Genomic DNA, 14,161 nt, shown 5'->3' on the forward strand with positions numbered 1-14,161 from the left:
GGAGGGAGGGAGGAGCAACCTGATGAGGAAACAAGAGGTGCGTATTTATCAGGATGATCTCCGGACGAGGAAGGTGTTGACATCTTTGACAGCTGGGGAGATTGAAGAGAGGTTACAGGGAGCAGAGCAGAGAAGAGCAGAGCAGAGCAGAGCAGAGCAGAGGTCACCTTGAGGAGGAGAGCTTCATTCTTGCAAGCATCGCGACTCTGTCGCCGAAGTCATGGAAGATAATGTCTTGCTGGTCGAGCAGCTCGATCTCGTGCTTGACGAGGGTGACCAGACCGTCTCCTCGCCCTCCTGTCCGACTCAACTGCATCCACTGATACCTGCCGACAGCACGCGGTCATGATTTGCTTCCTCCTTACTTATTGTCCCCCCTTCGCCCCCCTCCTTGCGTCCTCCTGCTCACTTTGATCCGAGCTTGTCTCTGTACATCTTCACTATTTCTTCGTTGTTGACCCAAAATTCCTGTCTGTGCTCAACAGTTGTCAAGAGTCATAATGGAGGAGGGAGGAGGGAGGAGGGAGGAGGGAGGAGGGAGGAGGGAGGAGGGAGGAGGGAGGAGGGAGGAGGGAGGAGGGAGGAGGGAGGAGGGAGGAGGGAGGAGGGAGGGACTTACGAGGCAGATTATGTCGCTTCCGCATGATTGGAGGAGCTTGAGGATTTCTTGCTGTCTCTCGTTGTATCTGCAGCTCAAGTCAGCACAAGGGTTTGTGTCTGGGAGCTGCAGCAGGCACAACATGGCAGGGAAGCTGCTCTCGCGTTCCTCTCCTTGCAGCCTGCGAAACAGAGGGCAGAGCATGTTGAACGTTGTCACGGAAAGCTCCCGTCCTCGGCACACGCACAGCGATGGAGACCCTCCACGTCCTGCCGCAGCCTCTCCTCCTCCTCCTCCTCGCAACGTCGGGCGCCCCAACCCTCCACTCAATGTCAGGCCATGGCGCGAAAGTCTCGGCGGCTCCGATTGACTTGGGGGCTCAGAGGGGGCGGGACAGCCAGTCCACGCGCCCAAGACAGCGAGGAGGATGAGCCTGCACAAGGTTCGGGACCCGAGCTGCATGCTCGGTCGTGTTCAAGAGCTCAGCTGGTGCGCAGCTCGCAAGTTGGTCAGGACAGCAGCTCATGTCTCATGCTCTCAAGCGAGGCAGACGCTTGCGGGTCGACACCTGCATTCACACTTGATGAGGATGAACGACAAGGATGGACGAGGAACACTACCACACCCTGACAACCTGTTCTTGCTTCCCTCCATCCTCTCTGTTTCCCTTCAAGTGGCACCTGACTGCCTCTCCCTCCCTCCTTTGCTCTCTTGTCCATCTCTCAGCCTCTCAGCCTATCCTTCCTCTTTCCCTCTCATCCTCTTTCCCCCATCCCCTCCTCCTCCTCCCCTCCTTCATGTTCCCCTTTCTCCATGGCCTCACTTTCCTTGACTACCCTTCAGGATAAATGCGGGGTAGTACATATAGGGATGAGGGGGTCATGTGTGTTTGGGGGTCGGGCTCCGGGCCGGGCCGGCTCCGGGTCGGAGGGCCAGTCACTGGCACCGTTGACGGGACCGTTCGCCGGACCGTACTCCGACTTTTTACTCAAAGTTAAGTTAAACTCCGAAGTAAGTCGAACCAACCGGCGTTGAACCGCGTGTTCGGATGGTTTCCGAAGCGGCGGCTTGGCTCAGTCGGTACGGCCCGTCAGGCCGAACCGCGGCCCGGCCGCCGCCGGGGCCCATTCCATGGTACGGTATTTTCTAATCATGCGGCTGTGCCGCGGTGCGGCCCGGTGACTGACCGTCGCCGGGACCGACTCCGAGCCCGAGCCCCGGGCCGGGCCGGGCGGCCCGGCGCGCGGCCGCCGGGCGACCGGGGGCCTGGTGATCTAAACGGCAGGTGGTAATGTTAGAGGCAAGTGTCTATTTGTGGAATGGCGGCGGCATGAGACGGGGGGTTGCTGTGTGCGCGGCAGTCGCGCTGGCGATGGCGACGGCAGTTCTGATCGCTACGGGAGGCAAGAGCAACGACAATGGCGTGAGAGGTGGAGCTGTCGCGTTGGGAGGAAGGGAGGGAGAGGCGGCACGAGGAGAGGAGGACAGCCATGGTCGGGGCCTGGGGATGTACGAGCGAATCATGCAGGCGGTGATGAACTTCGATCAGAATGCGACAGACTGCGATGGTCTGGGGGCGATATGCGCCATAGGCCTCAAGAACAAGAAGAACCCCGATGACTTGACCTCCCAGATGGCTCAGGACTGGCTCGCCCAACAGCCATGGGACGACGTTCCCTATGAGTTCTGCTCCGCGTTCACGGATCTGAACGAAGAGGAGCTGGAGGCCTGCCTGACTCACTTCTTGAAGCCGCTCAAGATCCTCAATCGCGAGAGCAGCGCCAACAGCTCGGCACAGAACAGTACGGCCTTGATCACAGATGACCCTCGTTGGCTGTTGTGCTACCATGCCGCGACTTCAAGCGAGGTAGCTCAGCTCGCGTGATGTCCGGCTGACTCACCTTGACATGCAGGACAAGGAAAGATGCATCAAGTACATCCACGAGGTCACCCAAGGGGATTACGCGAGCGCCTGTCTCAATGTGAACTCGGAGGAGGAACAGAAGCGATGCTCGAGGGTGGAGGGGGCGATCCGGAACGCGGAGCTCTTGATTGAGCGGCAGAATGTCTCAGCCCCAGCAAACACAAGTGACTCACTGAATGCTTCCAGAGCAGAGATGGAGCGGGTGAGGACGAGCGACCGACTTGCTGCTCCTCTGACGTTCGACTGGCAGGAGCTGCAGGAGCAGAACAAGACAGAGAAGATGCTCGACGACATGCAGCCGAAGCTGCGAGACATGTTCTCCAGCGTCATGTCAGCCCGGAAGGAAGACGCAGGTTTGGAACTTGCCGGTCCTTGTATTGTCGTGGTGACGGCGAGTTGCCGGGTATGCAGATGTGGTCGGCGGCATGGAGGCTTTGCTCAACGAGACGCTCAACGAAGATGCGATGAATGCGTCGGAGCTGCTGAAGCCGGCGATGAGATACCGAGAGGTGGAGTTTGGGAAGGAAGAGCATGAGTACATCCAATCGCATCCGAGACAGAGAGCAACGCCAACCTCCTTGAAGGAGACTAGTCCATGGCGACTGGGGGCTGCCACCAGCAAGCGAGCAGCCAAGTTTGAGGAGGTCAGGGATCAACAGTCGCTGCTGCAGAAGAGCTTTCATTCTCTCTCGGCTGTGCGTCCCAAAGTCAGTCGAGGATGTTGGAGATCAACGGCTGATAGCTAACACCCAATGTAGCAGGCCAACTTCAACGGTCAAGGCACTAGGAGCTGGAGAAGAGCTGGGAAAGTCCTATCGACAGGCCAAAGATCGACATTGGGTGGCCGAGAGGTTGGAAGGAGAGAAAGGTTGGAGAATGCTCACTGGTTTTGAAGGCTTCGAGCGACAACCTTGGTTCCTTGGTCGCCATGGTCAAGTCAGAGAAGAGAAGGCAGCAGCAGATAGGCTTGCCAGCAAATGGGCGGGGACATGATGCAAAGAGGATGGACTTTGGTCAACTCAAAGCAGCAGTGAAGAAAGAAGAGGAGAGGGATAGACGAGAGGACGAAGGTTTCCCACCTGGCAAGATGTCATCACAGCACATGAAGCTCTTGGATAGTCAGGTCTGAGACATCTCGTTGCAGCATTGCATCATCGCCTCACATTCAACGTCCAGATTGAGGAGAAGAGGAGATCTCTACGCCAGCACCTCGCCAACGCGCAGCAGGTGCCTTGCCGTTCTAGTCAGATCACTCCCTGATCCGGCTACTCGTTCTAGGAGGATCGCATGCAAGCAGAGTCAGAGAAGAAGATGTTGAAGGTAAAGATTGTCCCATCCCGACCTGCTCGATGAATGCTGCTGTCTCCTTCAGCTCGAGGGAAGCGATAAGAACCTTGTGAACGTCGTTAGTGCATTGGCTGTGGCAGGACAAGCAGGGTGGGGAGGCTTAAGTTGCCGCCGGGCGAGATGCTGATAGACGATGTGCAGGAAGGAGTCGGCACACATGCTCTCGAGATATCTGCATCGATGACAAGAGATGAACACTGAGGCGTCAATTCATCTTCAGCAAAAAATGTGTTTTATTTCTTCCAGAGAGGAAAAACTTGTAATATGCCAAGGAAAGTACAAAATGAACAGAGTGTACAGGAGAGGATACAAGAGGAGGTGGAACGAGAGGAGGCTCTAACTCTCGTTCACCGAGAGCTTCAGCAGCGCTCGCAGCGCCTGCGGCTCGTGGGTCTTCATCCCCTCATAGAAGCTGAACTTCTTCAAGTTGCCCTCCAGCCGCGCGATCCTCCTCTCCTCTGCGTCCTCGTCTGTGACCGCACCAATCTTGCCCTCCTGCATGGAAGGAGTATCTGCCCGGGAGATCTGCTCCTCCATCGGAGAGTGCTCCTCCTGCGTCCTTGCTGAAGCAGCCAGCTCGTTCTTGTTGAGGACGGTAGGGGCAGAGTTCGAGGAAGTCTCCTCCGTGTTGCCCGCCAGGCTCAGGGAACCAGGGCCCATCTCCTTCGATTCCATGTGCTGGGAAGGCGAGCTCGACGTGGAGGACGACTCAGCGGAGGGGAGGAGGTCTACAATGGAGGGTACTGAGCGGGACTGGCGCCCGAGGCCCATGGGCATTGAGGAGCTGCGAGAAAGATCTGGGATCTCATACTTGAAGTTCTCCCCGATCTGCATGCAGGCAGCGCAGACCCTCACGTGCCGCGCGAGCCCTTGCCCGGTGGCTGGCAGCAACAGCTTCCGACCCATGGAGCAGTCAGCGCACACTATCCTCCCGCACATCCTACAGTGATGACGAGACGATTTGCCCTTCAACAGCGCCGTGAGCTTACTCTCGATCTCCTTCCCGCACTCGGCGATGCTGCATATCATCGCCTCGCTGTCCTCTTGCCATTGCCACTTGGCACATTCTCTTCGCGGCGAGGAGTAGTCCCTGGGGCTGGATGGGTTGCACGATGCGCTTTCGATCTGCAGCGACGTGATTCGTAGCGTCTGATCCGCCTTGCTTTTGTACATGTTCCTCCCTGACCCCTCTCAACCAGATATGTTGCAGATGAAAGCGATTTGCGACGCGAGGAAACAGGGCGAGACTCAGCTGTTGCGCAATGCAGCTGGGAAACTTGACGAAGATCTTGCGGGAGGGTAGAAGATGATGAAGGTTGGTGTGGTGAACTTAAAGTCTTGATATGAGGGTAAGAACGAAGGTAGGGGTGAGAGGAGAGAAGAGATGCGCGACGATAGTGAACGAGAGGAGGAGGAGGATGAGGATGAAATTTGGAAGTATTATAAAAACAATGGAGAAGGGGGGGATGACTGAGTTTACGGGGGTAGGTGGTGAGATATGAGGGTAGGATATTGAAGAGGGTAGTTAGTATTGAGCTATGTTGAGGGTAGGGTGAATAAAGTAAGGGTACTACTGACCATTGTAGGGTACTGGGTCCAATGTCTCTTTTCTCATGACAAATGTAGGGGTACTTCGAAGATTCAGGAAGAATGTAAGGGTAGTTTATCACTCCAAATGGTACAAATGTATGATCTTTGAGGGGTAAAGTCGATTGATAAGGATATGATGGTGGTACCTGAGAGTTATGGGGGGTGGGAGGTACGAAACTGAATTTATCTATCATAGGGTAGGTCCAAGTGTGGTGGGGAATTAAATGAGCCAGAGTTCAGAAATGGTAGGGTACTGGGAAGGGAGGGTGGGGGTCATGTAATAAAAATAAAAAGAAGATCCGCTGATACAAGGAAAGAAGCTCAAAGGGATAGATGGGGGTGGGGGTGCGGCCAACAGAAATAGTGGGAAAACAGTGGGTAGTCGAAGGTAATGTAGGGGGGTAGGGTAGCATGTAGAGTTGTACTTTGGTTGGGGTAGTGGCGGGCAGCCCGGTTGAGGCATGGGGCTGATCTCTCTATGTAAAGCGTAAAGGTTTGGGGTGGGTACTTTGCTGGGGTCCGAACTGTAGATTGATGGGTACATTTGTGGGAAATATGCAGGTGGGTACTATAAAGGTTGGGGGTACTGGGATCAAAAATTGTGGTCAGTGGAAATTGGGGGTAGGGTAGGAATGGTTTGTGATGATGTAACTGAAGTACCGGTACCCCCCATGATATGGAACTATGACACCACCCCTAAAGGTACATTATTAACCCTACCCATGATCTGCATATCTGATCACCCCACCTACAAATTTGTCAGGTAAATGACCGGTATAGATTGAAATTTTGTTGTACCCGTGTAGTGAAAGAAGAGTTTGGCAATAAGTACCCCTACCCCCTCAGACAAGTCTAGAGGCCTTACACAGACTACCCCCACCCGTACTATTCGGTTGGATCCTCGGAGCTGATTTACGTACCCGTGTGATTTAGAACCCCAAACTGTAACTATCCCCACCCACGAATTCCCTCGAAAACTGTACGTAGAGGACCCGTGCCAGTCCCACTACCCACCCCCCCTTTCTAGAGTCATCGCCCTTATATGCTCAGCTCTCAAAAACATTTTAGAAACCATTACGGGGGGTGAGGGGGTACTGAGAGGAGGCCATGTATCGAAAAATACCCGGTACTTTCATGGTTTAAGTGGGGTGGGAATACACATGGCTGGATCATTTCTGTATTTGAAGGGGTAGTATGTGCATTCCCCTCATCGTATGTTTGATGGCCGGCGGGATCTCGAGATCAGGTAACAGTTTTGGGAGGGGGTAGGGGTGTGCAAAGTACCCCACATTATATCGAGATGATGTGGGGTGATTCAAGTTGAAGTGGAAGTATCATTTGGTGGGTGGGGTACGGTATGTCAACCTCTGGCGGGAGGGAAGGGACGTCTCTCCATAAAATACAAGTATAAAACTATTTTAATATATATAAGTGTTTTAGATAAAAGAGTTTTTGTGGGATTGCTGAGTACCATGAATTTTGCACAGGAAAGCAGGGGTCAGAAAAAGAAGCATAGACGCCAAAAGAGCTGTTTTCGGTCACCATGCTCTTATATGTCAGTCCCCTCTAGCCCCGGTCAATCCAGGCATCAAGAAGGCTCAGGGTCCTCATGGCCCTCGCATGTCCCGGGTGAGTTAAACTTGACAAGCCTCTGGTACTGATTTTTAACTTAACTTTGAGTGAAAATGAAAGGACTGGGGTTCTTTCTCGGTCTTCATCTGTAAAACGATGGATTAAAAAGGATTTAGAGCCTCTGGGCTTTAGAGCGGCCCCGCGTGGCAACTGGCCGGGCCGCCCGGCCAGGCTGCCATAGCCCGGGCCTCAAGGGTCACCGGGCCGGCCCGGGGCCGGGCCTGCGGTCTATCGATTACTGGGCCGGGCCGGGCCGGCCCGGCCCCACGTCATACTATGATATCTCCTCCTACTCCCGGTCCACTTCACTGTCATCATCAGAAGCACTAGTAGTGTTGTCACCAGCTTTGGCGCGGCTGGAAGACTGTCTTGGCTGGATGGGCCTCTGAACGTGCACCACTTCTTCTACGCGCAGTAGCCGCACAAGAACATTTAGCAGCATACGGAGCAAGCTCTCCTGCGAACCGTCACCTCCCAATCGCAAACTGCCCACGGCTTACCTTGATCCCCAACGGCTCGACGATCCCGACGGCCACGGGGTCCGCGAGTGTCCAGCCCTTGCACGCCTGCGAGCCCTTGGCGAGGGGAGAGGAGGACACGGGCCTGAGGTTGACGTAGGAGGGGCCGGTGACTAGGATCCCTCGAGGAAGGTTGGGTGGTGAGGACGGCACCCAAGGCAGCAGTCGGAGGTCTCGGAAGCCGTTAGAACCACTTCTCGCGGCGTTGTTGAGGAGGGCCAACGGGACGGCTGCAGTCGCGCGCCGGAAGATGCAGGAGAGTATGACATCGACCTTGTCAGATGCCTGCTCACGCTCGAGCTCACCCCAGATAGCGAGCTCTGCTGCTCCTGCTCCCGGCACGAGGCCGGTCTTGCTGGAGGAGTCACCAGGGGCTGGAGGCTGAAGGGACTCGAACCAACGGAAGAGCTTGGAGTAGGCTTGCTGCATGCCCGCGATCACGAGCTTCGAGTCCTCTGGCACGACCTCACGCAGGACTATGGTGTGCGCTTCGAAGCTGTCCTGCACCGTGTCGATATCGACATGGATCATGGAGGAGACGCCGACGTATCCTAGAGTGCAGTGCTCGCATAAACCGATGCTGCGCTCTAGAGGAGCGTCTGGTTGCAGGGCGTCAGGGGGCTCGTGCAGGACGGGGAAGTCGCACCAGGAGGAAATGGAGAGGCGATTGGAGAGATGCTGCAGGCCTCACATAGAGCCATGGCTTGCTTCCGGTCAACAGATGCGATCGACTGATACGCATCCTATCAGCTGGTCTTCACATCCTCCTCCTCCCTTCCCGGCTCTCGCACCTGAATGTTCCATCGGACTAGGAGGGAGCGCACCAGCTCACCGACCTGACCACCGTCAGCATCGAACGCGCATGGTAAGAGGGAGCGACATCGGCAGTAGACACAAGTACTTGAACCCCATTCCGTGCGAGACTTCTGATCTGATCCTCCACGAGCAGCTCGATCATCCTCAACGACTCCTCCCTCCCTTCCCTCGCAATCTCCTGCTTGCAGCCCACAGGGTCCTGAGCCACAGAGAATGAGGCAAAACATCCAAGTTGAGAGCCGTCACGAATCACCCTCATCTCTTGCAACTCGAGCGAGCAGTCCAAGACCACGAATTTGGCATCTTCCAAGTAGGGAATCTCACAGTGAACGATCATCCCGTGCATGACGAAGCCGTGAACGATGTAAGACTCCTGTATCGCTGCTCCTGCCTCAGTGATGATGGGCAGACTACGAGGCAAGGCCTTGACCGTGGGCTCCTCGCTAGGCAGCGACGCTTGCAGCCATTCACAGATGATCTCAGCGCACTTGGATCTGCATCTGCCAGCAAAGAATCAGTGTCACGTACAGCAGGTAGCCAAGGAGCTCGCTGACGTCGCTGACCTTAGCCTGCTCATGCTGGTTTGCAGCAATGCATTTGCCAGCGTCTCCCAGCCCCAACCCTCATTCGCAACTTCGCTTTGACCCAGACGGGGGATCAAGACCTCTTCAAGAAATCGCTCTCCATGCTCTGATACTGCTCTTGTTATCTGCAAGAGCTCCCTCCTTCCCCTTGATCCCTTCAAGAGCTCCTGTACTCCCTGCACGCACCCCCCAAGCATAACCAGCAAAGTAGTCATGCCTCCTCCTCGTCTCTCCATCTCCCTGTAAGTCTGCAAGAGAGTTCGCCTACAGCACTCACTTTCCAGCCAGTCTGCTTCCTCCAGCATCTCCCGCCAGCTCGACAGACCCTGCTTGCCCACAAGCGACGAGCCTGAAGGGCCGAATACTCGAGCTGCAGCATCCCCGGCTTGCTCTGCCCCTCGCAGGCTCCTCCAGACTTCCGTCATTCTCTCTGATCCCGCATGCTCCCGCTCTCCTCCATGTCCCCCCGCTGCCTCCTCCTAGGCTCCCTCTGCTACATGCATGGAACCTTGGTCTGTGCTCAGGAACGCATCTAACCGTTACAAAAATAACGTACGTGGATGGGGATGTGGGGCTGTTGCTACTGGCCAGTGAGGTGTTTTCCCGCCATGCGTGGAGTCGCTATGGCGGGGCTGGAGGGCCTGGTGAAGAGGAGGGAGGAGGAGAGGAGGAGAGAGGAGGAGAGCAGGAAAGAAGAAGAGAGGAGGAGGGAAATGTTTCTTGAAGAAGCAAGGTCGATGAAGGCCCCCGAGAGAGCAGCTGATCTCGTACCTTTCGTGTCGTCGGCACATGCCGACATTCCGAGCCAGCATAAACTGGAAGATGATGGCAGAGACGGGGGAGGAAGCGAGCTCGATGAAGAGGAGGGAAGCCGCGGCTCCTGGGACACCAAGAACGAAAGATCGGTCTACATCGGGGAGGAGGAGGAGGATGGCAACGAGGTGGCTGTGGGAGTTTATGATGAGAATCTCGGCCACCAACCCTCGGAGGAGGAGGCGTCAGGGGATGTAGAGAGCAGCAACAAGCCCTCGTCATACAACCCCTTTGAGGCCTCGCAGGAGGAGCGTGACTCCAAACATCACGCGGCGCATGTCCCTCCCGACCATTCCGACATGGATAACTTCCGCTTGCGGCAGGAGACGTTGGACCTCCATGCAGCTCTGCAGGAGCAGCTAAAGAGGAACGTGAAGATAGAGGAGCGACATGTGTCTGAGCTGGAGGGCCTGCGCGAAACTTTTCTCAGCTCTCTGGAGGTGAAGGCTAGGGAGATGAAGGAGAAGTACATGGAGGCGATGGCGCAAGTGCACAAGGAGCACGAGCAGGAGAAGAGGAGGATCGTACAAGAGCTCCAGGAAAGGATAGCGCAGCTGGAAGAAGATGCGCTGAAGTCGAATCAACGACATGAAGAGCAGCTGTCGGACCTGCAGGCTGCGCTGGATGCTGAGCGAGCGGAGAAGGAACGTGAGAGATCGATGCTGGTCGGGCGATCGCCAGGAGAAGATCGAGGTAGTGATGGGAATGGGAGGCGCGAAGGCTACAAGCCGGTGAGACAGAGTATGCTTGCTTCCTCGGTCTGACGTGAAGGCTCAGGTGGGCGGAGGAGATGAGGCCTCAATGCGCTTAGTGGATGCTTCTGTTTCTGGATCGGGGACGGAGAGGAAGAGGAGTGTCTACAAGCGAGTGACACTAACGCGACGGACGTTGGACGTCAGTGGCTACCATGAGTCGACGACGACCATCTGTGGCGTGGGGCTCGGCTTCGACATGTGCAGGCAGGGAAACTTTGTGATCAGGAAAACGCTGCCGGGGTCCAGCGCTGACCTGCATGAGGACGTGGAAGTCGGCGATCGCATCGTGGCTGTGGATGGGATCCCGACCTTGGGAATGGAGATGGAGGAGGTTGTGGGTCTGATACAAGGAAGCGCTGGGACAAGTGTCTCCTTGCTGATCGAGTGCGACGACGCCAACGACAGCAGCTGCTCCTCCGGTCACGCCTCCACGAGCATGGACAGCGACAAGCCGAGCAACGTCAGACACACGACAAGTCAAGAGGAGGAGGATGGCTTGTTTGATCTCATCGGAGAGGAGTGGGCGGAGGTGCTGCAGCACCTTGAGGAGGAGGGAGGGAAGGAGAGGGCGAGGCAGCGCCTTCCGCTCCTGCTCCATGTGATGAAGAGGCAAAACTGCAGCAACGTGCAGCTGAGGAGAGAAGTGACGCAGCTGAAGGAGCAGCTGAGAACTTTCTTCATCTTTCAGATCAGACAGGAACAGATGATCGCCCGTGAAAGAGACGAGGCTGAGAACCTCAAGAAGCAGCTCACAGCCTTGACCAGACTCGTCGGAGGGCGTCCAGCCGAGAAAGACCATGTGGATCATTCATGACTTGTGGACATGGTGTCGATGTAGATAATCTCTTGCGCTACTCCACGTGTTTCTTCCCCTCGCTTCTTCCCTTGGCTTGTCTCCGTTACAGCAGATCCGCTCGTTTGCCGCACAGCCCTCGAGCCTGCTGGAACGTGAGGAGGTGAATCCCGCATGAGGCGAGCGCATCCTCGCGGTAGCGGCTGGCAGGATCATCAAGAGTGTCAACAAGCCTTCGCATGTCCTTGACCGGCATGGCGAGGAGGATGCCGGTCTCCTTGAGCCGCTTGAGGAGGTTGGCGGGTTTGCTGGTGAAGGGAGCGAACAGGCCGGTGATGAGGCCGAGGTCCAAGTTGATCTGAGCGGCAGTGAGGGGGCTTATGACCCCCAGGCTGCTAATCCGCTCGAAGAGAAGTCCGTCCACCCGCTCCGCCACGCTGCTCCAGACGCGCACGCGAGCCTGCGGGTGGAGGGAGACGAGGATCGTGTGCAAGTGAGCCCGAAGGATCTCGAGGGGCTCGCACATGTCCGAGCTCATCTCCGTCACCTCCAGCACCGTCGGGTCGAAGGTCCTGCTCGTGCTCCTGCCCTGCTGCAGGTACCCCAGCGACGCGTCCTCGAAGTCTCTCGCTATCACCGAGATGATCTGCTCCGCACAGTCCTGGGAGACGGCGAGAAACTCCCGACTTGTCTGGAGGAAAATCTCGTAGATCTCCTCGTTCGCCTGCGCTGCCTGCATGCCGCCCTCAAACGTGTTCAACACATCCTCGTCTACAAACTCCTCTAGCGCAAGGCTGCAGTATCGGGCCGAGCAACAGATCCCGCAGAAGCTACTCAGCTCACAATCCTCCATCTCCTCCTCTCGACTAGCGTGCTCTGTGCTCGCCACGTACACGACAGCATCGATGGCATTCTTGGCCAGTCGACCCGTCAGCTTCTGGTTGCTCTGCTGCATCTCCTTCCTCCAGCTGGACTTTTTCTCCCAGCGGCGAATCCAATCCGTCGCCTTGTCTCGCAGGCCCTCCAGGTACGGGACGAGGATGTGATCCTCTTGCACCTGCTTCGCAAACTTGACGCGCAGCTGGTCAGACAGCGTCGCACAGCGAGATACCACGTCCTCCACTGCCGCTATCACACCCTGTGCGCTCCTGGAGCCCCAGTCGTGCAGGTACCGCATGCGCAGGGCGTGCGAGTCGTCAGCGTCGTCCTGCAGCTGGGAGGAGACGTGGCAGATGCGCATCTCCTCGTCGCTGCTGAGCCACAGGCGGACTTGCTCAGCACGCGAGAGCGACTCGAGCTGCAGCCAGCGGGCCATGAGGTTGTCCAAACGTGCGATCCTCGCCATGCAGGAGACGTCGCTGCTCCGGAAGGAGCCGATCCCCGAGGAGCTCAGCAGGCTGGCGATGGTCTTGTCGAATTGGAGCGCCTCGCTGATCGTCAACATCAGCAGACTCCCTTCCTCCACCAGCAGGTTGCTGTCAGCTTTGACCTTGTCGCTGCATTGCTGCGCGAGCGCGGAAGCGAATTGAACAGCAGGGTTGTAGTCGAGGAAGCGATCATGCAAGGATGCTCGGACCAGAGGCTGGACCACCCGGATAAGGAAGGGAAGATGCTCCTTGAGGCGAGAGAGCTGGTACGAGAAGTACCAGTCGGGCTTGTCTAGGCGGTTCGTTGACCTGGTTGATCGGAAATGGTAGGTGAAACGGAGAGCGAGGGGAGCGAGCAAGGTCTGGAGAGCCCAGGACTCGAAGCGAGGAGGCTTCTTCTCCTGCTCCTCTGCCTGCAGACAGGCCACCTGCAGTCTTGTCATCTTGTGAATGGCGAGACTCATTCGCTGCATGCCCCCAGCCCCTCCTTTGCCTCCTTTGCCCTTTGACTGGACCTCCCCGAGCTCGACGACCTTCATCGCCTCTTCCTCCGCATCATCGGACAAGACAAGAGGCTTCGGCCATCCCACCTCCTTCATGACGGCGGAGAATTCTTCGGAGAGCTCCTTCTTCTCTCCTTCCACCAGACTCCCAAGTTTGGCCTGCACGGCCTGGCGGATGGAAGCGCTGAAGGTGCATTCCTGCAGCAGCTCTGACAAGGACGCGATGTTGGGCTTGCCATCTCCCGCTAGAACGACTTGCATCGATTTCTCCAGCATCTCCGCCATCTTCTTCACGTCTTGCGTCTGCTGCACCTTCAGCTGTAGCTCCTCGAGCTCGTGGAACGCTCCTCCGCTCCCCCCTTTCTCCTTCAGCTCCCCGAGCTTCTCGACTAGCCTCCTTCTGCCCTGCTCCAGCTCCTCGACATGCCGAGTGCTCTCCTGTACTCTTCGTTGCGCCTCCAGGAGGCCTTTCCCCACTTGGCCCTCGAGGCTCAGGAGCAGGGAGAGATTCTTCTTCCGCTCTCCCTGCCTCTCCGTCACTGCTCTCATCCAGCCCATCAGGTCTCCCTCTCCCTTCCTCTCCTTCCCTTCTCCCGCCCTCTCCTCTTCTCCCATCGTCTTCCTCATCTCCTCCACCGCCCATGCCCGCAGCCCCTCCATCGCCATTGCCACGGGTGAGACGGGCCCTCATCCCCGCTTGTAACCATCATCTCCCTCATACTCCAAGGTCAATGAGGTCGAGGAGGTCGAGGAGGAGATCACAACTAGATTTTGTCGACAAGAGGTCAGGTGAGGGTCAGGTGGGGCTCAGGTGGGGGTTCATGTGTGCAGGTGGGGGGTCAAGTGGGAGGTGAAGACTTTATTTGTCCGCTTTCCCTCACTTTCACCTCCGTCGCTTCACATCAAGTCTGCCAGCCTCGC

At 56.8% G+C, this 14,161-nt stretch overlaps 6 protein-coding genes across 6 annotated transcripts; 2 read left to right on the plus strand and 4 right to left on the minus strand.

Moving 5' to 3' along the window:
- Window positions 1-163: 163 nt before the first annotated feature.
- GUITHDRAFT_108917 (hypothetical protein) lies at window positions 164-802 on the minus strand (the record flags this gene model as incomplete). Its single annotated transcript, XM_005832198.1, has 4 exons — window positions 164-326; window positions 410-468; window positions 620-686; window positions 741-802. 4 exons carry the CDS (start codon window positions 800-802, stop codon window positions 164-166), a joined length of 351 nt encoding a protein of 116 aa, XP_005832255.1.
- A 1,087-nt stretch (window positions 803-1,889) lies between these two features.
- On the plus strand, window positions 1,890-4,053 carry GUITHDRAFT_108918 (hypothetical protein; the record flags this gene model as incomplete). Its single annotated transcript, XM_005832199.1, has 10 exons — window positions 1,890-2,465; window positions 2,512-2,724; window positions 2,773-2,875; window positions 2,934-3,229; window positions 3,284-3,373; window positions 3,418-3,645; window positions 3,699-3,749; window positions 3,801-3,842; window positions 3,895-3,959; window positions 4,011-4,053. 10 exons carry the CDS (start codon window positions 1,890-1,892, stop codon window positions 4,051-4,053), a joined length of 1,707 nt encoding a protein of 568 aa, XP_005832256.1.
- A 152-nt stretch (window positions 4,054-4,205) lies between these two features.
- Window positions 4,206-5,042, minus strand: GUITHDRAFT_108919 (hypothetical protein; the record flags this gene model as incomplete). The annotated part of the gene is made up of 1 exon (XM_005832200.1): window positions 4,206-5,042. The coding sequence occupies one exon, from the start codon at window positions 5,040-5,042 to the stop codon at window positions 4,206-4,208; it is 837 nt and encodes a 278-aa protein (XP_005832257.1).
- A 2,338-nt stretch (window positions 5,043-7,380) lies between these two features.
- On the minus strand, window positions 7,381-9,434 carry GUITHDRAFT_108920 (hypothetical protein; the record flags this gene model as incomplete). The annotated part of the gene is made up of 7 exons (XM_005832201.1): window positions 7,381-7,548; window positions 7,592-8,208; window positions 8,256-8,352; window positions 8,401-8,445; window positions 8,511-8,624; window positions 8,679-8,925; window positions 8,989-9,434. The coding sequence occupies 7 exons, from the start codon at window positions 9,432-9,434 to the stop codon at window positions 7,381-7,383; spliced, it is 1,734 nt and encodes a 577-aa protein (XP_005832258.1).
- Window positions 9,435-9,617: 183 nt separating this feature from the next.
- Window positions 9,618-11,391, plus strand: GUITHDRAFT_108921 (hypothetical protein; the record flags this gene model as incomplete). Its single annotated transcript, XM_005832202.1, has 2 exons — window positions 9,618-10,553; window positions 10,600-11,391. 2 exons carry the CDS (start codon window positions 9,618-9,620, stop codon window positions 11,389-11,391), a joined length of 1,728 nt encoding a protein of 575 aa, XP_005832259.1.
- An 85-nt stretch (window positions 11,392-11,476) lies between these two features.
- On the minus strand, window positions 11,477-13,906 carry TIP20 (RAD50 interacting protein 1; the record flags this gene model as incomplete). Its single annotated transcript, XM_005832203.1, has 1 exon — window positions 11,477-13,906. The coding sequence occupies one exon, from the start codon at window positions 13,904-13,906 to the stop codon at window positions 11,477-11,479; it is 2,430 nt and encodes an 809-aa protein (XP_005832260.1).
- Between the last annotated feature and the right edge of the window lie 255 nt (window positions 13,907-14,161).

The sequence above is a fragment of the Guillardia theta genome (genome assembly GCF_000315625.1).
Source record: "Guillardia theta CCMP2712 unplaced genomic scaffold GUITHscaffold_36, whole genome shotgun sequence".
Classification (NCBI taxonomy): domain Eukaryota; class Cryptophyceae; order Pyrenomonadales; family Geminigeraceae; genus Guillardia; species Guillardia theta.